This window comes from Apodemus sylvaticus, chromosome 10 (genome assembly GCF_947179515.1).
Source record: "Apodemus sylvaticus chromosome 10, mApoSyl1.1, whole genome shotgun sequence".
Classification (NCBI taxonomy): Eukaryota; Metazoa; Chordata; class Mammalia; order Rodentia; family Muridae; genus Apodemus; species Apodemus sylvaticus.
This window is the reverse complement of record NC_067481.1, coordinates 23,088,409-23,109,696: the sequence shown is the minus strand read 5'-3', so window position 1 is coordinate 23,109,696 and position 21,288 is coordinate 23,088,409. Positions and strand designations below refer to the sequence as shown.

Here is a 21,288-nt window from a genome sequence, read left to right as displayed (position 1 = left end):
GTGTGCTTCCCTTCTTCTCTGGCAAAGGAAATACTGAAATCTTCCATTTCCTGATCATCTTTATTAACAAAATTCTTCTCAACTCATTGCCTACACCTTGGTCACCACCAGCCACGTAAGGCTGGCAATGATTTTAAGAATTCTACTAAGATGATGTGAACTATGTTGTCTCAGTCTCTGTCTAGTGACTGGTTAACCCCTTTTAACCTGGGACTGCTACTGTCCTGTTGCACTAGAAACATGCTCATGCTCATGTTATGGAAGTATCGTTGTTTATGTTCTCACACTTGTCACCTACAACAAATAACCACATGGGAATAAATCATGCCCTGTGAGACAGACTAAATTTCCCCTGCACTCAGACGAAGATAATTTGTTTCTAGGTCAAAACATTATTAAAGGAATAAAGGAGTGACTAATCCCAGGACTCAAGGTAGCAAGTGGGCATGCTACCTGCCTTTGATTCTATCTGTGTTCTCTGGGTCATATAAGGGATTGAAATAACTTCCTGAGTTTGGGGAGGGAAAACAAATCAGAAGAGGGAAATGGAAGCCAGAGTTGTGGTATCTAGACTGTGAAGGAAGAGAGAAGGTGGAGAGGGAAAGAGAGACATTAGAAGCCATGATATTATCAAATGATGCCCAAGAAGAAGGAAGGAGAGGCCCCTGGTCCTGGAAAGGCTCAGTGCAGCAGTGTAGAGGAATACCAGGACAGGGAAGCGGGAAGGGGCAGAGGGAACAGGGGGAGGGAAGAAGGCTTAAGGGACTTTCAGGGAGGGGGGATCCAGGAAAGGGGAAATCATTTGAAATGTAAATAAAGAATATATCGAATTAAAAAAAAAAAGAAGCTATGGTATATATTCATGTCGACTGGAAAGAGAAAACTCCAGAAGCCCATGAACAATAGGGAACTCGCTAATGTAGTAGTTGATGCTGCTATGAGAAAGGACAAATAATTAAAAGAAACAAACAAATGAACAGCCAGGTTTACCTCACTGAGAACAATAAAACACACCCACACAATACCTAATGGGTTCGCAGTACAGGGTGTGTGTGTGATCTTCTTGGATATATAGCTAGAGAGTTACAATAGTCTGCATGCAACAGACCTTCAGAGAGACACTTCTTAGCCCAGAAGTTTATTTGATCTTCATATTTCGTTAAAGATACAGATAAGGGAGCTCACCAGACTGCATTTTGTTTCTTATATGTAGATTAAAGGAATCTTATCATACAGATGGAGAACTCGAAGTCCAAAGGATCATCAGAGGTAGATTTAGCTAAACTCTATTAACACAAACTTAACTCCATTTATTGTGTAATTCCACTAAAGTTATGTGTGCTTTTAAATACATCTCCAGTCCACTTATAGAAAATCACATAAGTGTCAAATGATCTTTGAAATTCTCTTTTTGCCACACCTAGAGATTGTACCCTTGGACTTGAAGCAGGTTTCCTTCAAAAAGAAAGTACTTTTGGATTCTAAACCCTGACTCCAAAATATGATAGCTTCCCTTCAAAAATTAAATGGGAGCCATCAGAAAACTCAAGAAAGAATTAAAGTCAAGTTTAGGCACAGAGGGACTGGAAATAAATATCTGCTTCCTATTATTCTTGAAATCAATCACCAACAGCTTCATGGCTGAAACACACAGCAGTGTTATCTTCCAGCTGTGAAATCTGAAGCCAAATTTGGTGTCATTGGGTTCAAATCCAGGAGTTGTATGGCTGTATTTCTTCTCCCAGCAATAGAGAAAACCCATCTCCTGACATTTTTCAGCTTGTAGAACTGCCCATATTACTTGGATCCTGAGCCTTTGTTTTTCTCACCTGTGTTCTCCATTTTCCTCTGTCTTCATAGAGGAACTTCAGAGAGTCTTCATAGAGAGACTTCAGAGCAGTCTCTCCCTCTTGAGATTCCTAACTAGAAAACATAGTCAAAATACATGACGGACTTGCAAGAAATTGGCTACCAGAAACCCAGCATTATACACAATTATACACAATACATTATGTACCATAAGCATATGACAGTAATTGGAATATGAGAGGGGGACAAGGCAGGCCACAGAAGAGGACACTGATAAGGCACTGAATCAGCAAAGGATTCAATGGAGAAATTAAAAAACAAAAACAAAAAACAAGAACCAGACAATTAAAAAATCTTAAGACATAATTAGCACCACAGAAGGGAGACCTGTAAATGTCCAGTGAACGCATGGGAAGTCAGCTCATTAGTCTTCAAGGAAAATCAAATTAAATCTGTGATGAGAAGATGCTAAATAGCTACTCTGTTAGTCACTGTCCTGTCGTTGTGACAAGATGAGATAAACAACTTAAAAGAAAACGTCTATTTTTGGCTTGTGGTTTCTGAAATTTAGGTCCGCATCCACAATCGGTCTGTTTTGTTGCTTTTAGACTTATAGTTGAAAGACTATTATCATGGCAGAAACATGGAAGAAATGAAAGCTGACTGCCTCATGGCCACCAAGAAACAAAGACACAGAGACAGAAGAGCCAAGTCCCGATTTACATGGCAAGCATGTGTTCTCAATGATCTCCTCCCTCCAACTAGGTCCCACCCCTAAGCTTTTCTTAACAATATCATCAGCAGAGCATCAAGTTTTCAACACATGGCTCTGATAGACGTTTAAGAACCAAGTCATAACAGATAGACAATAAAAAATGGCTGAAAGTCCAGGCTGACAGTATCAAGTGTAGATGATACCAAAAGCAATGCGATTGTATATATTGTATGTACATTGCATTAAATACATATAATAATTGTATATATACAATGTATATATCATTGCAACCTTAAGTGTGTGCACCTGTATTTATATGGAGGGTACACACATGTGCGCAACTTTGGATGCATATGTGTACACATGCTTGTGGAGACTGAAGGACAACCTGGGTTATTCCTCAGGGAGCCATTGACCTTGTGTTGAACTGGTCTTGCATTGGCCTGGAACTTGATTAAGCTGTGCTGGCCAGAAAGCCCCAGGGATCTGCCTCTAACCTCCTCTCTGGTGCTGGGACGACAAGCACAAGCCTCTTCACTCAACATTTCTTACACGCATTCTAGGGATCAAGCTTAAGTTCTCCTGCTTGCTTACATGGTAAGAACTTTCCCAACTGATCTATCTGCCCAATTTATTTAGCTGTTTATTAAAAAAAAAAATTGAGCTGGGCAGTGGTGGTGCACACCTTTACTCCCAGCATTCAGGAGGCAGAGGCAGATGGAATTCCAAGTTCGAGGCCAGCCTGGTCTACAGAGATAGTGCCAGGACATCCAGGGCTATACAGAGAAACCCTGTCTCGAAAAACAAAACAAAACAAAAAAATGAAGCTGTATACTAATGTTTATTATATTCACAATTTGGAAGCCAGAATTTCCCTCAAAGGATATATCTGCAGATGTATTCAAATGTATAGACAAAGAAATAGACAAATCATCATAAAAGTATGATTTGCAAAAATCTTAATGATAAGAAAATGTCCCTCAAGGACACAATGAGTTAAAAATATGTAAGGTCTTGTCATGCAATGAGAATTAGTAGGTTATAGCCTTATCATACAATTATATAAAATGATCGAGTAAAATTAAAGACAAAAATGTTGAATCCAACAAAGCCATTAAATCTTACAAATATAAGTTTGAGCAAAAGAAAACAAACCATAACGAGTTATATGATTTCATTTTTTAATAAAACTCAAAAGTTAGCCCACTGTGAGAGCAAAACATACACATACATACACACACACACACACACACACACACACACACACACACACTAGTTGCCTTAGGCAGTAAGGTAAAGACTGCAATTATAAAATCAAGGACATACTGGACATACACACACTATTACCTGATATGAAGGACAAATGATTTCCTGTATCATCTCTGGTCAAACTAAACATAAAAGGATATGCTCACCTTTGAAAGTATACTCTGATACAATTTATTTTAAAAATAAGGTGTCACCTTATGGTATTTAATTTCCTCATAGTCCTCTGGTAAACAGGGTTCAGATCTAAGCTGGCCGATGCCGTCTGAACCCACATGTGTGTCTTTTGAATCTTTATGTCTTCTGTACCCCATGTCACCTTTTGAACCCACATATCTTCTGAGCCTCGTGTTATCTTCTGAGACCCCAAGTCTCAGTATTCATGTCTCAGAATACCAACTCAGTATTCTAGCTTTGGTGCTCAAAGAGTACATTTGAAAAGTAACTACAGGCCACCTTCTTGCCATGAATTCTTTGCTGAAACCAGTATAGCACAGGTATCATTGGATGCAGATAGGCAAGCTTGTTATAGTGTACAATAAGAAAATGTCACTGGGAAACAGTTTGGACACAGGCATGGCTTCATTGAACCACCATGAATGTAGCTCTCTCCATACAAACACATCCAGTCTACACACAGCCAAGAGAACAAGATGAAAAAAACACATGTCCCAGTCCCTTCTGTAGCCATAGTGACTATCACCTGAACAAATGATGATCACAGTAGAAACAATGCTGATGAAGACATCTAGAAATTACCTTCCTTGAATTATCCACAATTAACTGCTTACATCATAATTTCAAACAATTTCTAAAAAACTCAAGGAGCAACTTCCTGCTGGGAGAATTTCCTCTTGAAAAACAGAAAACAAACAATAAGGAAAAGTCCTGCTTATTGGTCCCTTCACAGGATGTCCAGAGTATAAAAGCCCTGGGTCTGAAACAGTTGTCAGAATCTCAGAAACTCCTGTGAACAGAACCCCTCCCTCCACATCCAACACCATGACCAACTCCTGCTGCTCCCCTTGCTGCCAGCCCACCTGCTGCAGGACCACCTGCTGGAAACCAAGCTGTGTGACCAGCTGTTGTCAGCCCTGCTGCCAGCCCAGCTGCTGTGGCTCCAGCTGCTGCCAGCCCTGCTGTCAAACCACCTGCTGCAGGACCTGCTTCCAGCCATGCTGTGTGAGCAGCTGCTGCCGCACACCCTGCTGCCAGCCCTGCTGCTGTGTAAGCAGCTGCTGCCAGCCATGCTGCCAGCCCAGCTGCTGCCAGCCCTGCTGCAAGCCCAGCTGCTGCCAGCCTAGCTGCTGCCAGCCTAGCTGCTGCCAGCCTAGCTGCTGCCAGCCCAGCTGCTGTATCTCCAGCTGCTGCCAGCCCTGCTGCAAGCCCAGCTGCTGTCAGTCCAGCTGCTGCAAGCCCTGCTGCCAGCCTTTCTGCCTCAACCTGTGCTGCCAGCCAGCCTGCTCTGGACCTGTGACCTGCACCAGGACTTGCTACCAGCCCACATGTGTCTGTGTGCCTGGATGCCTGTCCCAAGGCTGTGGGTCCAGCTGCTCCCAGTCTTGCTGCTGATAACTCTATCTCTTGTCACATGCTAGCTTGCCATCGTCTAACCACAGTCATCCTGTGTGCTTTGCCATCATGAACTGCCGATGGGTTGTCTTTTTGTAAATGGTTGCATCTGCTGAAGAGAGAGCCTGCTCTTCTCACTGCTCAGCACTTAACCTCCTGGTCCTTTTCAGCTTCTCTTGAGCTTCAGTTATGTTCTCAGACTCAGAAAAGAAGCTTCATTCTTTCTCTTCAAGGAACTTAAGCAAAGCAACCCTTCATTCTTCTCTCTTAACCCCCCTCAGTGATAATTATTACGTTTCTTGGTGTTCTCCTCTTCTCATCACTATTGGGATCACTCTAAGTTGTCTTCTGGGTTCCATGTGTTCTAAATAAATCTGCATTTGTTCTTCTGAAAAATGTCTGGATAATGTCTCATCTTTTCCTGTGGTGTGTGTGTATGTGTGTGTGTGTGTGTGTGCTCTAATAGAATTTGCTTCACAAAAATGTATATTCTGAATGCATCTGTCCTCAATGCACAGTCCCACCATAACCTCATAACAGGTTCAGAGCCAACAAAATTCTTTATTCACCTGGGACAGCACTCTGGTCTTGTTTTATCTCACTGCTTTCACTTACTTCTTCCTCCAGGAGAAACAGCTAAGCACTGGGAAGATGTGCCTGTCTCTGGCCTCTGCAGCTGGGGAGAGCTTCACACTGGCATGCATAGGGCCTTATTTCAAAGCACAGGAAAGTGAAGCATAGAAGTACTATCCCCAGTACCTAAGTTAGATGTCCAAAAACAGGGGATAATTGAGGAAAATATGACCTATATACAGACTGGATTACAGCTGGACATAATTGTGTTAAATGAATTAAGCCAGGGTCAAAGAGACAAATATCTTATATTTTCTTTTATCTTCAACACCTAAATTTTACATAATAGAACAAAGTCATTAACATATTAATTACATGCAAGTAGAAATGAATCTCTTCCATTCTCTAATGCCAGAAACTGTAAAGCAGTAGAGTTTCCGACTGCATTCTAAATAGTTACCCTTATAGACACAGTTCGCACCAGTTATCAAAGAAGATTCTTTTTGCAGACACATACTATTACAGAGCTCCATGGTTGGTCAAATTCAGAGAATAAATGACCACAGGGAGGCCAGCATTTTGCTCAGTCTCAGATGGTGTACCTACGACACAACCCCTATGCCTCCGGTTCAGAAGCCATCACAGAAGAAGGGTCAGGACACCTGCTGTTAGAATGTCTACTGGATATGACAGGCATAATGAACGCATGAAGGCTCAACAGTATGGCTATTTAAACAAGACTAGCACAATAACAACTTTAATTGACACACCTACGTGTATGAGGAAACTCTCTTAAGGCCCCACCCCTAGATGAAGAGCTATAGGCAAACCATGGCTGCTGAGAAAAGGAGAATCTTTTCTCTCAGGGCATGAGTCCCCTGTTAGGTCATCCAATAACAAGTAGTTAGGCTGAAACACATGTGCATACAAGCACCAGTAAATGATGGGTGAACTATATACGCATGTATGTACATGTGTATATGTGTGCACATGCCAATGCACATGTGATAATTATAGGAAAGCTGATAAATGAGAGAGAGAGAGAGAGAGAGAGAGAGAGAGAGAGAGAGAGAAGAAATAGAGGAGTTTGGGGGTGCAGGTGGAAACAATGTAAATATAATACATGTGAAATTCTCAAAGTACTTTTAAAGAAAATATAAGCAAAATTTTCTAGAGATATAAAGGGGATTAATAGAGGAAATGTAGGCAGAGGGCAGGTGAGGGGAGTGGAGTATAGGTGAATATGTTTGCCACATGATCACAGCTACTAGACAGTCTAATAAAAACTCAAAAGTAAGATAAAATAAGGCAGGAGTTGTACAGCATTAGAAGCCATAATGAGGCTATAAGGAGGACATTCAGAGAATAAGAGTAGTTGTTAAGAAAAAGTCACTGTAGAGGAGCACAAAAAGCCTTCAGGACTCTCTTGGGCTTCCACTCATGCAGGATATAATCTAAAGTCTGAAGGCCTAGGAGGTGGTTCAACTTAGAAAGGGCTTGCTACAGAAGCATGAGGACCTGCATTCACACCCTCAGAACCCATGTACAAAGCGGGGTGTAGCAGCATGCACCTGTAGTCCCAGGGCTGATGAGAACCCAGGAAGATCCCTGGGCTCACTGGCCAGCCAGTCTAGTAGTTGCTGAGCTCCAGGTTCAGTAGAGAGACCATGACTCAACAACTAAGGTGGAGCAGCTGCAAGGAAGAGAGGCTACACTGACCTCTGCTCTCCACATGCACAGCCTGTCTCCTACACACACACAGACACACACACAGACACACACATATACACACACAGACACACACACACACAGACACACACACACAGACACACAGACACACACATACGAACAACAAGAGAATGTACACAGTCATACACAGCCACCAGTGGGAAAACAGTTCCAAGAGAAAAGGATGAAATGAGTGTGGTTTCTCGACAGGAGATATGGGTGGATGAGGTATCGAATGGGAGAAGGAACCTCTCAGCAATGCTATCCAGTGTCTGTATCATGGGTGATTCCCAACAAGGAAAAGGTATGTCAGGAGCACAGGAGATCGATGTTCCATGAAGCAATCTTAATGGAAATGCAAAAATTTATAGAAGTGGGCCTCTTTGTGAGTCATATGATTAGAATAATATCATCATCAGCTGAGAGAACTCCTAGCCAATTTCAAGAGGGTTTAAGGTGGGTTTTAGTTTCTGTGGATGAATTCTATCAGAGTACTCAAACCGAATCTCTGCGAGATCTCCAAGCATCGCTGACCAACCAATATAATTAATTGACTGACTGATTGGCATTCCCTCAAGAAGACCACAGCATATAAAGGACTGTATCATTTTTGAGGGTGCACACAGGGTAGCATTAAACTCTTACCCATTTACTCAAGAATAAAAAGGACAGTACTTTCCAGAAGCTTCAAAGTTGAATTTTATTATTTCTACAAATTTACCAGTACTTGAAAATGATTCCTGCACATTCAGAAAACTGTTCTTACTTACATAGGAGAGGATAACCACCCCTCTTTTGGGCATGTAGAAGTTACTACCTCCATAAGTCAGAAATGTGTGCATATTAATCACAATGATGTCTAGAACTGAAATTCCTGTGCCATCTTAACAAGTCATGAATTCTAAAAAGAAGTCAAATAAATAAGATCACTTTTTAAATGAAAGTCAAGTGTGAGTGGCAGCATTGTCTCCCGGAATCTCCTAAATTCAGACTGAAACCCACGGCTTGCTTAAAGGTCCGGAAGACTCGGGGATTGAGAGAACGACCCCCTCCTCTGTACTACGTTTAGATAGGCATTGTCAGTGCTTGTATCTCTGCTTCCTCTTCATCAAAACTACCACAGTTCCCTACTCCTCACTCATCTAAGATTTAGATATAGGTATATAGATATAGACATAGACATAGATATAGATAGATATTGCAGAGAAGCAGAGAGTGTGTGTTGGTTACCTAGTGCAAGAAGAATCAAGAGCCTGACTTGACAAAAAGCAAATGTGTTTTATAACAACCTGTTCTCTCAGGAGCTGGTTCAGCCCTATAAAACACAACTATTTCCTAGAGCCAATGCCAATCCATTCATGAGGGCCAATCCCCACAATCTAATTATCTCCTACAAGATCCCACTTCTTAAAGGCCCTGCTGCTTCAGTACTGCCTACCAGGAACCAAGAAGCCAGCACATAAATTTTGGAAGGACAAATGATACCCAAGCCACAGCAGGATGTTGTTACATGACTCTGCAATGTCTAACCTAATAATTACTGCCCACATTCCACAATTGCCAATAAGACTGTTAGCGTGTAGTTTGGGCAGGAAAGTGCTTTAGAAAAACCAATACAAAGAGCCACATCAAATCCAAACTGAATCACGGGAGACTGATCGGATCTTGACAGATTGAGAACTAATTTTATTGGAGAATGTGAAATATAAAACAGGAAGTTAAATTCTGGAGTTGGAATGTTCCATAAACAGAAACAGCATAGAAATCAGTCAAACTCAGTGCCACCGACATGTGATCAGAATCACATGAAATTTTCCTCAGAAGTACAGATGAAGTGAAGATTTGGACATTGATATTTGTTTTTTAAAAGTAGTATCAAAAATAATATCATCCCATAGCATAAGGAAAAGAATGCTATACATTTCAACATTTTAAAGTTATAACAGCTTAAACAGTAAGGAATAGAAAAATTCCAGATACTCTGATGAGAGAAATACACAACATAGACACAAAGTATTATAATTATGAAATATTAAGTTGCCCCTGCTGTATCAAGAATTTACAAATATATCCATTACATTGACTATAGTCAAGACGGGTTATTTAAAATGCACTCAAAACTCTTGTTGCAAAAAAAATATACATGCATTAATTGTTCTCTGCATTACAAGTAGCTAAGAATTAAAATTATAATATGCATATCAGGACAAAAGACAAAACGCCTACAAATAAATCTAATAGAAACTATGTAAGACCTCTCAACACAGTATCACAGAAATTTGACTAAGGAATTTCTTAAACTTTTATTTTTAATGTGTCTATGCATATGTGTGTCTGTTCATATGTGTGTGTGTGTGTGTGTGTGTGTGTATGCATGTGTAAGCCCCACACATGTTAAAGACAAACACAGTATGTGCTCACTCATAAGTGAACATTGGCAGTAAAGTAAAGGCTAATCATGTTACAATCCAAACACCAGAGAGGCCAAGTAACAAGGGCCTCAGGAGGAACACATGGATCTTTCTGGGAAGGGGAAATAGAGTAGATTTTGATAAGGGACTGGAGGTGAGTGGGATGGGAACGGGAAGGATCAGGGGAGAGGAGAGGTTGGAAGGAGAGAGTACTAGGAAAGACTACAGGAATTGGGGGAGGGGGCATTTGCGGGATGATGTGAAAACCTAGTGCTGAGGTAACTCCCTGGAGTCTACAAGAGTCACCCTAGCAAAGACTCCTAGTAATTTGGAGATATGGAGACTGAAGAGGCCATCTTCTATAACCAGGCAAGGTTTCCAGCAGTGGAACAGGGACACCAACCTAACCACAAAAGCCTTGACCTACAATGTGTCCTACCTGGAAGATGTGCTGGGGTAATAGTGGCACAAAACTTGTGGGAGTGGCTAACCAATGACTGATCCAACTTGGGACTCACACCTAATGCACTGCCTGGATGGACAGGAGCCAGAGTCTGGACAACCCTGAGACCTAGGATAGAACCAAACATCACTGGGGAAAAAAATCAATTAAATGATTTCTAATAATATTCGCTATACTTATAGATCAGTGCCTGGCCCAATTGTCATCAGAGAGGCGCCATCCATTAACTAATGGGAGTAGATGCAGAAATCCAAGCCAAACATGAGGCAGAGCTCAGGGAACCCTGGAAAAGTGAGGAAGGATTTTAGAAACCAGAGCCGTGGAGGACACCATGAGACACACAGCTCACAGAATCAACTAACCAGGGTTCAGAGGGCTCTCAGAGATGGAAGCGACAACCACAGACCTTGTATGGATCTGCATCCGGTCCTTTTCATACACATACAATTGTGTAGTTGGGTGTCCTTGTGGATTCCTAACAGTGGGAAAGGGGGTGTCTCTGACTCTTTTGACTGCTCTTGGAACCCTTTCCCTCCTCCTGGGCTGCCTCACCAAGCCTGGATAGGAGGGTTTGTGCCTGGTCTTATTGTGTCTTGTTAAGTCGTCTTCAGTTGATATCACTGCTCCTTTCTGAAGGGAAATGGAAGGGAAGTGGATCTGAGGAGAGGTAGGTTAGGGAGGAATTGGGAAGAGTTGAGAGAGGGAAACTGTGGTCAGGATGTAATGTATGAGAGAAGAATTTCTAAAATGCTTAAAAAATAAAAACTAATAAAAATTAAAATTGTAAAAGAGGCCAGAAAAGGTTGTTGGATGTCCTGGAGTTACAGGCAATTAGGCACCAGTGAAATGAGTGCTTGTTAACTGAACGCAGCTCTGCAAGAGTAGCAAGGGCACTTAAGTGCTAAGCCACCTCTCCAGCCACCGGCCAAACAAATTTATGAACAATTCTATTCCTGAGTGTTTTTCTTTTAAAAAGAAATCCATACATTAATCAAAAGACCCCGCCGGGCAGTGGTGGTGCACGCCTGTAATCCCAGCACTCTGGGAGGCAGATTTCTGAGTTCAATCAAGGCCAGCCTGATCTACAGAGTGAGTTCCAGGACAGCCAGGGGTATACAGAGAAACCCTGTCTCGAGAAAACCAAAATCAAAAAAAAAAAAAACCCAAAATAAATAAAAAAATAAAAGACCCCTTCACAACTTCTATAAAAGAATTATTTTAATTTTTTAATAACCTCAAATTTCTAACTATATCACATGAACATGAACAGCAGAGGACAGAAATCACATCCTATCCATTGACTGGGAGATCATAAGCCAACGATAAGGAATGAATTACCTGGAAGAACTGACAGTAATAGCAAACATAAAGGTAGAAAATTCTGTACTACTTTGCTCATATGAAGTTTAATGACAGCTGGAAGTAACCTATAATTTCACTATATTAATAAGCAGATGTGAGGAGATCCTACTCTGAAAAGATAGTGTTAAATTCAATTTCTCATTGTAGTCATAGTGACTCAGGCATGTTCATCTTGTGATGAGCTTGTAAACTGATAATTTCAACAGTTTTCTAATGAATGCTGTGCTGGATAGTTTTATGCCAACTTGACACAAGGTAAAGTCATCTGAAAGGAGGGAACCTCGATTTTAAAAAACGTCTTCATAAGATGGGTTATCCACAAGCCTATAGGGCATTTTCTTAGTGATTGATGGGAGAGGGTCCAGCCCATTGTGGGTGGGGTCATCCGTGGGCTGGTGGTCCTGGGTTTTATAAGAAATCAGGATGAGCAAGCCTTGAGGTGCAAGCCAGTTAGCCGCACCCCTCCATGGCCTCTGTATAGCTCCTGCCTCCAGATTCCTGTCCTGTTTGAGTTCTTGCCATCACTGACTTTGATGATGAACTGCTACATAGAACTGAGTCAAACAAACCCTTTCCTCCACAATTTGCTTTTGGTCGTGGTGTTTCATCGTAACAATAGAAACCCTAACTAAGACAAATGCTATAACTCAGAAAAGTTTTGAATATGTTATGACTTAAATATAATCCACACATCATCCCCCTCTAAACTACTCCCTTGTTCACTCAGAACAAACAAAGGAAAAGACAAGTCGGTCACCCAAGATCACTGACTGGTACTGTTCTGCATGGGAATGCATTTTGTCTGCCATCTCCCCGATGCCTGTGTTAAACATGGGACAGACAGTGTGGGTGGTGGGGAGACTGATACATTCACATGTGCACACACTACTCCTCAATGGGACTTCAGGGATGAAGAGACATGGAACCAGGCACTACCTTGCTTGCTGGAATGATAACACAACCAGGTCCCTCCCTAGCTCTGAGCCCAAAGAAACAAACTTGTAGAATGAACAACCCTGACCCTTCCAGGCAGCAGGAGCAACCACGTGGCCAACTGATGATGTGATTTCCCCCTTTTGTCTGAAACGGTTGTGAGTTCCTCTCAACTCACAAATATACTAAATACTTACTTTTGAAAACCCTACTAACATTTCATAAACAACTTCCACTTTGTAGATCACTAATCTGAATAAAGGAAGAATAAAAATAGTAACAAGGAAATCACTTACTGATTAAAAGGACAGATAAGAGAAAGTCACCATATCCCAGAAATTTATGACCAAAGCCCATGTCTGATACCATGATTCACTCCTGCTGTTCTCCTTGCTGCCCTCCATCCAACTGCTGCAGGAACACCTGCCTGCTGCAGGAACACCTGCCTGCTGCAGGAGCACCTACCTGCTGCAGGAACACCTGCTGCAGGAACACCTACCTGCTGCAGAAGCACCTACCTGCTGCAGGAACACCTGCCTGCTGCAGGAGCACCTACCTGCTGCAGGAACACCTGCCTGCTGCAGGAGCACCTACCTGCTGCAGGAGCACCTACCTGCTGCAGGAGCACCTACCTGCTGCAGGAGCACCTACCTGCTGCAGGAACACCTGCCTGCTGCAGGAGCACCTACCTGTTGCAGGAACACCTACCTGCTGCAGGAACACCTGCTGCAGGAACACCTGCTGGAAACCAACCTGTGTGACCAGCTGCTGCTGCCTCCAACCAATCTGCTGTGAAGCCACCTGCCTCCTTAAGCCAACTTGTGTGGTTGTCTGCTGCAGCATATCTTTCTGCCAGCCCTGCTACTGTGTGCCCCTGTGCTGCCAGCCCTGACCAACTTCCCACATAAACACCTTTACATTGTGCCTATCATGCCTGACTTGTCATAGAAGATCAAATCCACTTTTATCTTTTCTGAAAACCACCATAATCTCAGCAGAAATCTTTAAATTTACCTCTTTTTAAAAAAAGAATGATCCCTCCCCCTCCTTTTGCTGGGCATGGTGGCCCCAGTGCCAGCTTCATGGTTGATAGGAAATTGACCCCCACTCACATTCTGAGTCAAGATATTAACAGTTTCTTATAAATAACTTGGGAAAACACTTTCATCAAGAATTTCAGCTGTTGAGTCACTTCTCTTTTTCAAACCAGAAATAAATGCATTGTCTCTTAGTCGTCGAGGACAGAAGTCCAATGGGCTAACGTGACTGCGTTGGCAGACACATTCTATCTTGAAAAGCACAGAAAATGATGACTTCTGCTCTCTCACCTGCTCCAGCATCTAAACAGCCCTCCCGGACCAGGATCATGACCTGTGCTCCCAGCTTCAAAGCCAGTCGCACTGAGTATCTTCTGGCTCGTCTTCCACACTCACCTCCGCTTTCTCTGGACACAGCCATTGAAAGCCTCCACAACCAAGCATGATCACATCTTCTGCACTGTACATCCCGATCATAGTCCCCTCCCTCCTCTATTTCCGGTCCCACCCTTACAAATCCCCCCCCACTGTACCCTCCTCTTCTCCTCAGAGAAGTAGAGCCCCCCCTTGGGTACCACTCTACTTTGGGACATGTAGTCCTAATAGGACTAAGAATATCCTCTCCCTCTGAGGCCCAACCAGGCAGTCCAGATAGAGGGAAAGGTGCAGGAACAGAGACCAAGACAACGCCCCACCCGACACCCACCCCCCACCCCATCCCCACACACCCCACTGGTGTGTGGTTACATCTACTGGTTAGAGGACCCACATGAAGTTCAAGTTGCACATTTGCTGTAAAAATGTGGGGAGCCTAGGTCTAGTACCTGCATGCTTCCTGGATGGTGGCCCAGGCTCTGTAAGGCCCCATGGTCCCAGGTTAATTGACTCTGCGGCTCTTCTTGTAGTGTCCTTGACTCCTCCGATTTGCTCCTTCCAATCTCCCTCTCTTCCACAAGACTCCCTAGGCTCTGCCTGATTGCTTGGCTGTGGGTCTCTGCATCAACCTCCATCCGCTGCTGGATGAAGCCTTTCAGGAGACAGCTATGCTAGGTTCCTGTCTGCAAGTATAGCAGAACGTCATTAATAGTGTCAGGGGTTAGCTCTTTCACATGGGATGGGTCTCAATTTGGCCAGGCATTGGCTGGCCTTTCCCTCTATCTCTGCTCCATCTTTATCCCTGAAAGATAAGTTTGGAGTTGAAGGTTTTGTGGGTGGATTGATGTCCCCATTTTCCTCTAAAACTCCTGCCTGGCTATAGGAAGTGGCCACTTCAGTCTCTCTCTCACCCTCTGGTTGGAATCCCAGGTAGGATCACCCCCATACACTCCCCACATCCGCCCACACCCTAGGCTTCCGGCTAGAGCAGTCTCTGCCAATTTGATTTCCATTCTTACTGCCAGCCTTATCCTGCCCCCCTTCTCCCCAGGCCTGATCACCATCCCTGTTCTCCCCCTCGTCTCCTCTCCTACCCAGTTCTCCCCCCCCCCTCTCTCTCTCTCTCTCCCTCGAATGACTAGTTTCTCCTTCTGAATGAGATTTGGGCACCCTCCCTTGAGACCTTCTTATTACCCAGTTGCTTTGGGTCTGTGGATTGTAGCATGATTGTCCTCCATTTCATGGTTAATGTCTACTTATAGCTGAGAACATACCATATGTGTCTTTCTGGCTCTGGGCTACCTCACTCAGGATAATACTCTCAAGGACCATCCATTTGCCTGCAAAGTTCATAATGCCTTTGTTTTTAATAGCTGAATAGTATGCCATTGTGTAGATGTTGCACATTTTCTTTATCCATTCTTCATTTGAGGGACATCTAGGTTGTTTCCAGCTTCTGGATATTACAAATAAAGCTGCTATGAACATAGCTGAGCAAGTGTTCTTGTGGTGTAGTGGGGCATCTTTTGGGTATATGCCCAGGAGTGGTATAGCTGGATCTTCAGATAGATCTATTCCATGTTTTCTGAGAAACTGCCAAATTGATTTCCAAAATGATTGTACAAGTTTGCACTCCCCCCAGCAATGGAGCAGTGTTTCCCTCGTTCCACATCTTCGCCAGCATGTACTGTCACATGAGTTTTTGATCTTAGCCATTCTGACAGGTATAGGGTGGAATCTCAGGATCATTTTGATTTGCATTTGCCTTATGAGTAAGGGTGCTGAACATTCTTTAAGAGCTTCTAGGCCATTCAAGATTCCTTTGTTGAGAATTTTCTTTTTGGCTCTGTACCCCATTTTTAAATTGAGCTATCTGATTTGTTGATAGTTTCTTGAATTCTTTATAAATTTTCGATATTAGTACTCTGTCAGATATAGGACTGGTGAAGATCCTTTCCCAGTCTGTAGGCTGATGATTTGCTCTATTGACATCATCCTTTACCTTACAGAAGCTTTTCAGTTTCATGATGTCCCATTTATCAATTGTTGTTCCTAGAACACACATAACGAAAATGGCCATCTTACCAAAAGCAATCTATAGATCCAATGCAATTCTCACCAAAATTCTTACAGACTTTGAAAGAGCAATTTGAAACTTCGTATAGAAAAACAAAAACAATCTTAAACAATAAAAGAACTTCCAGGGGTATCACCATCCCTGATCTCAAGCTGTACTTCAGAGCAATAGTAACAAAACTGTGTGGTATTGGTATAGGGACAGACAAGTTCATAAATGGAATTGAATTGAAGAACCTGAAATAAACCCACATACCTATGGATACTTGATTTTTGACAAATAAGGAAAATCCGTACAATGGTAAAAAGAAATCATCTTCAACAAATGGTGGTGGTTTAACTGGATGGCTGCATGTAAACAAATGAAAATAGATCCATATTTATCACCCTGCACAAAACTCAAGTCCAAGTGGATCAAAGATCTCAACATAAAGCTGGATACAATAATTCTGATACAAAAGAATGTGGGGAATACCCTTGAATGCTTTGGTACAAGAGACAACTTCCTCAACAGAACACCAATGACTCAGGCTCTAATGGAGTTGAATTTTGATACAAGGTAAAGACACTCTCCACTGTTTTATTTCATACCGACCAGACCTACCTTGCCAGTGTTTATGGCTTTTCCTTGTGAGGCATGAAGAAACATCTATTTATCCCACACAAGACACTGACAACAGACAAAAGAAACAACCCCTCTCATATCCACCTTAGTGCACTGGGTAGCACATTGTTGTTCCTTACAGAGCATGGACCCCTCAGAAGCAGCTACTTCACCAAGAAGTCCATCCCAGCATGAGCCACATTCATGAAAGCCACACCCCTGAAATTCCCTTCAGAACACTCAGGCAACTTCTGGCCAGGAGAGTCTTTTCTTCCCAGAACTATCATTGGTTGTAGGACCTTGGAGAAGGAACTTGCTACTCTTATAACTTTCACAACCTACATGGTTCTAGTAAGTTTTGTTTATTCCCCAACTAGGAAGTGTCACTTTGAGAGAGGAAATTTAAATTCTGAGTAGCCAGCCACACAGACATTCAGGACCTGGCTGTTCCTGGGAAGGCTGGTACAGAATGGAACCAGGTCAAACAGGTCTCAGGCCTAAAGGATGCTCTTCTGACCTGTTATTCACCCCCAGACTCATTATCATCTCATTGTAATACACTAGCCTAGTAAAATTCCTCTCTGACTGGGTCATCATGATCCAGCATCCTTTCAAACAGATTTTGTTCAGTTCACAGGAGCATTAAAGAAGAGGAAGAGCTATCCCTGAACGGACCTGACTCTCTCCATAAAAAGTTCAAGGAAAATATCTCTGCTTGTTTCCTAAACTCCTCCCTCACCTGACTGTTAAAGACCCCTCACCTTTAAGCTGAATGGAAGGCTATTTCACTAATGACTACTCTTTCCTCTGGCTAAAAATAAACCTTCCTTCATGGCTTAATTGAATCTCAGTTTTACTATTGTGTCTCAACACCATGAAAAAGAAAGAACCCAGTTTGATGACCAACCCTTTGGACTCTTCCTTTGACACATAGTGTTTAGAGCTGGTAATAAAGTACCCTATGCGCTAGCTGAAATGTTTGGTTTCCTCTGACAAGGAGTTGATGTTCTCTGTTAGAGACAGGTTTAACCTCTCTTCTTTTTTTTTAACATCATGAAAGTTTTATTTAGATGTAGATTTTGAAAAATCACTACAGATGCCAAGTTACTACACAAAAGATCCCCAGGAATTTTTCCATTTTTTTTTAATGGTTCACAAACATTTCCTATATAATTCACCACGGAACAGAGAAATGGTACATCTTTTTTTTCTTTCATTGTGCATACAATGGAAAAACAAGTACATATATATAAAAACAAAGTTCAACTAATATTTAACCTCTCTTCTTTATACTACTACTAATGGCTAGAATGAGTTCCCTCTGTGATAGTCTTACAAGTTGGAGAATAACAGTTTATATCTGTTTAAAATACATGGAAGACTGAAAAAAGATAAAAGTTTTTGTTCCTCACAGGAAAATTAGAGAATATCTCAAGTAATCATAATCCCTACTTTGAATAGAAAGACAAGAAAGTGATAGTGCAGCTGTTAGAAGGGGGAAGAGAAGTAACAGGATAGAGAAAGAAGAGAAGGATCCCGGCTGCGGAATGCACATTTTCTCAAGGATTCACTGAATCATCTCCAAAGTGATCACATCCCAGGACACTCAGCAAGATCATAAGACTTTAAATATTTGCTTATATCTCGATGCATTACTTCCAAATCAAGGTACAAGGTAGAGCAAGAGAAACAAGACAAACACATGGAGATTAAACAATTTATACACTGTGTACTCTGTATGTGTGTGTGTGTGTCCTCATGTGTGAGTGATGGTGCTCACAGGCCAAAGTAAACATGTAATTGAGAGAAGACAGTCTCTCTTGTCAGTCCTCACCTTTGCCTTGTTTGAGGCAGTGTCTCATGGCCACTTCATATACCAAGCTAGTTGACCCTTCTGATGATTCTGATGATTCTTCTGCCCCCACTTCCTGCCTTCTATAGCAGCTCTGAGATTTCAGACATGTGTGCCAATGTGTCTGGCTTTACATCAGCTCTGGAGATCTGACCTCAAATCCTCACACAAGCATAGCAAGGGCTTTACACACTAACCCATCCCTCCTACTAAATGATGCCTCTTTAAATCATTAATAGGTCACTGAAAAAATCCGAGCGGTAATGTAAAACTTCTAAATGAAAATTAAGTGTAACATAATGGGATCTGAATGTAGACTTTACAAAGGAATTTGTGATTATGGGTGATTACATAAATAGATGGTTTAAAAATAACCTTAATGTTCATGTCAAGGTATTAGATAAACAATAATAATCCAAACCAAACACTGAAGAAAGAAAAAGTTTTGAGAGAGAGAGAGAGAGAGAGAATTATGAGATAAATAATAAAAGAACACTGTGCTAAATGAGGAAAAATGAAAATCAGAAACAAGGCAGAAATGTCCGCCATCACTATTCTCATTTAAAATGGTGTTTGGAATGGTAAACAATGCAATAAGGCAAACATGAGAAATAAAAAAAAAACATACAAATAAAAAAAGGAAAATATTCCAACTTCTACCTGATAAGATCCTATACTTGTCCCTAAAGATTCCATAAAAACAAAGAAAGAACAACAAACCTCTCAAAACTGAAGTCTAAATACATAGCTCAGTAGTTAAGAGCACCTGCTTCTTCCAGAAGACCAGAGTTTGGGGATCTAGTGCTCCCTTCTGGCCTCACTAGTTTTGGCACAAACACACACACACACACACACACACACAGTGAACACAAACTCATATAAGGACACACATTAAATATAAGTAATAAACAAATTAAGTTTCAAAATCTCTTGGAAGGAAGAACTATAGCACAGTATAAAGATACAAGTAAGCAATGAGTGGTGTGAGACGGTGCTCGACACACAGGGGCTGAGTTCAAGAGTCTTACAGTTAGCAGGAGGGCTGGCATTAACAGGAGGGTCCTTATATCTTTCCAAAATTCTTATTTCTGTTGTTTTGAATTAATATCTTGAAGTACAGGTACTGGGTTGTATAGTATTTTTCCTTTTGAATGTTTGGAAAGACTCCATAATTATTTCTAAACCTACAACACCATTTCATATTCTTACTAATATAACATTTATTCACCTCCTTGTTAACATCTTATTCTTATATTTACTAATATTAGGAATAAAATTTCAATGTTGTAATCATCCTAACATCAAGCAGTATACAACAGTAAATGACTTCTCACATGATCAAAGTCAAAGGTGTGATGATCCTGATGACTTGGAAGATGTAGTAAAGTTGTCTCTTCTCCGTCTCCTGCTCAGGTAGGTATCAGCAAGTACAGGTATGCCTCACCAACGCTAAACATCCATGATGTGATGGACTGCACACATATGCTTTGAGTGATACATACTTATTTTTCAAAGTCCTCAATTAAACTGTTGTACACTCCGACTAATTGTGAAGTCATTTGTTCTTTCAAGTTGTCCTTGCACAAGAAGGCTTTACTCCTACCTACATTGCTGCTGAGTTCAATGTCCCAAGGATAATCTAACCTATTGATTTTCTATCTTCAGACACCTGAGCCCACAGCCCCAGTGCTGATGTATTTAATATATAATAGGAAAGTAGTGCTACTGGGTAAGAATATTCTTGACCCCGAGAAATGATTCTTTTAGAGTTCTCTCTCAGACATATCACCTGGCCTAGCCATCAACACAGACAGCCTGGGACCAGGCAAGGTTCATGTTTTATGCTAACCTGTTATTCACCCCCACATTCATTACCATCTCATTGGAATACATTCCTTTAGTGCAATCTTACCAACAGTGATATATATATATATATATATACATACACACACACACACACACACACACACACACACACATATATATATATGTAATGAGATTTAAATGTTAAAATCAAAAGAAAAGGTAATCCAATCACAAAATCATCACAATATTTGAAGACATTTTGAAAACTACAAATAATTAAAAGAACACATAAAAAATTGTTTAATACCATTAGCCATCAGACAATACAAAGCAAAAGTTCCTTGAAATTCTGTATCATTCCTGTCAAGAACAGTTGTCGTTTAAAAAAGCCAATAATAACAATAAATGTTGTTAAGATAGGGGGAAAGGAAACATTTACACACTGTTAATTGTAATATAAATTAGCACAGGCTATTTGGAAATTAGCGTCTAGGATTTTTCACAAAACCAAAATTAGAACTACCATATGACCCACCTAAACTACTATGTAGTACATACAATAAAGAAGCAGGCGCATGCATGTCACTGGATGAAGGCATACATAAAAAATGGTGTGTATATATAAAGAAGAATAAGAAAGTGGGTGTGATTGGAAGATCTTTTTTGTTTGTTTGTTTGTTTTGTTTGTTTGTTTTGGATTTTTTTT

The 21,288-nt window shown here is 41.4% G+C and overlaps 1 protein-coding gene across 3 annotated transcripts; it reads left to right on the top strand.

Annotated features, from left to right (window-relative positions):
- Nucleotides 1–4,792: 4,792 nt before the first annotated feature.
- LOC127694838 (keratin-associated protein 9-7-like) lies at nucleotides 4,793–13,535 on the top strand. 3 transcript variants are annotated; one of them, XM_052196554.1, is made up of 4 exons: nucleotides 4,793–4,972; nucleotides 5,048–5,171; nucleotides 5,250–5,361; nucleotide 13,535. In XM_052196554.1, coding segments are annotated over exons 1-4 (417 nt in total). The 3 variants fall into 3 exon arrangements, with proteins under 3 accessions (XP_052052514.1, XP_052052513.1, XP_052052512.1); XM_052196553.1 differs by having other exon boundaries at nucleotides 4,793–5,017; nucleotides 5,090–5,171; XM_052196552.1 differs by lacking the exon at nucleotide 13,535 and having other exon boundaries at nucleotides 4,793–5,362.
- Nucleotides 13,536–21,288: the final 7,753 nt, after the last annotated feature.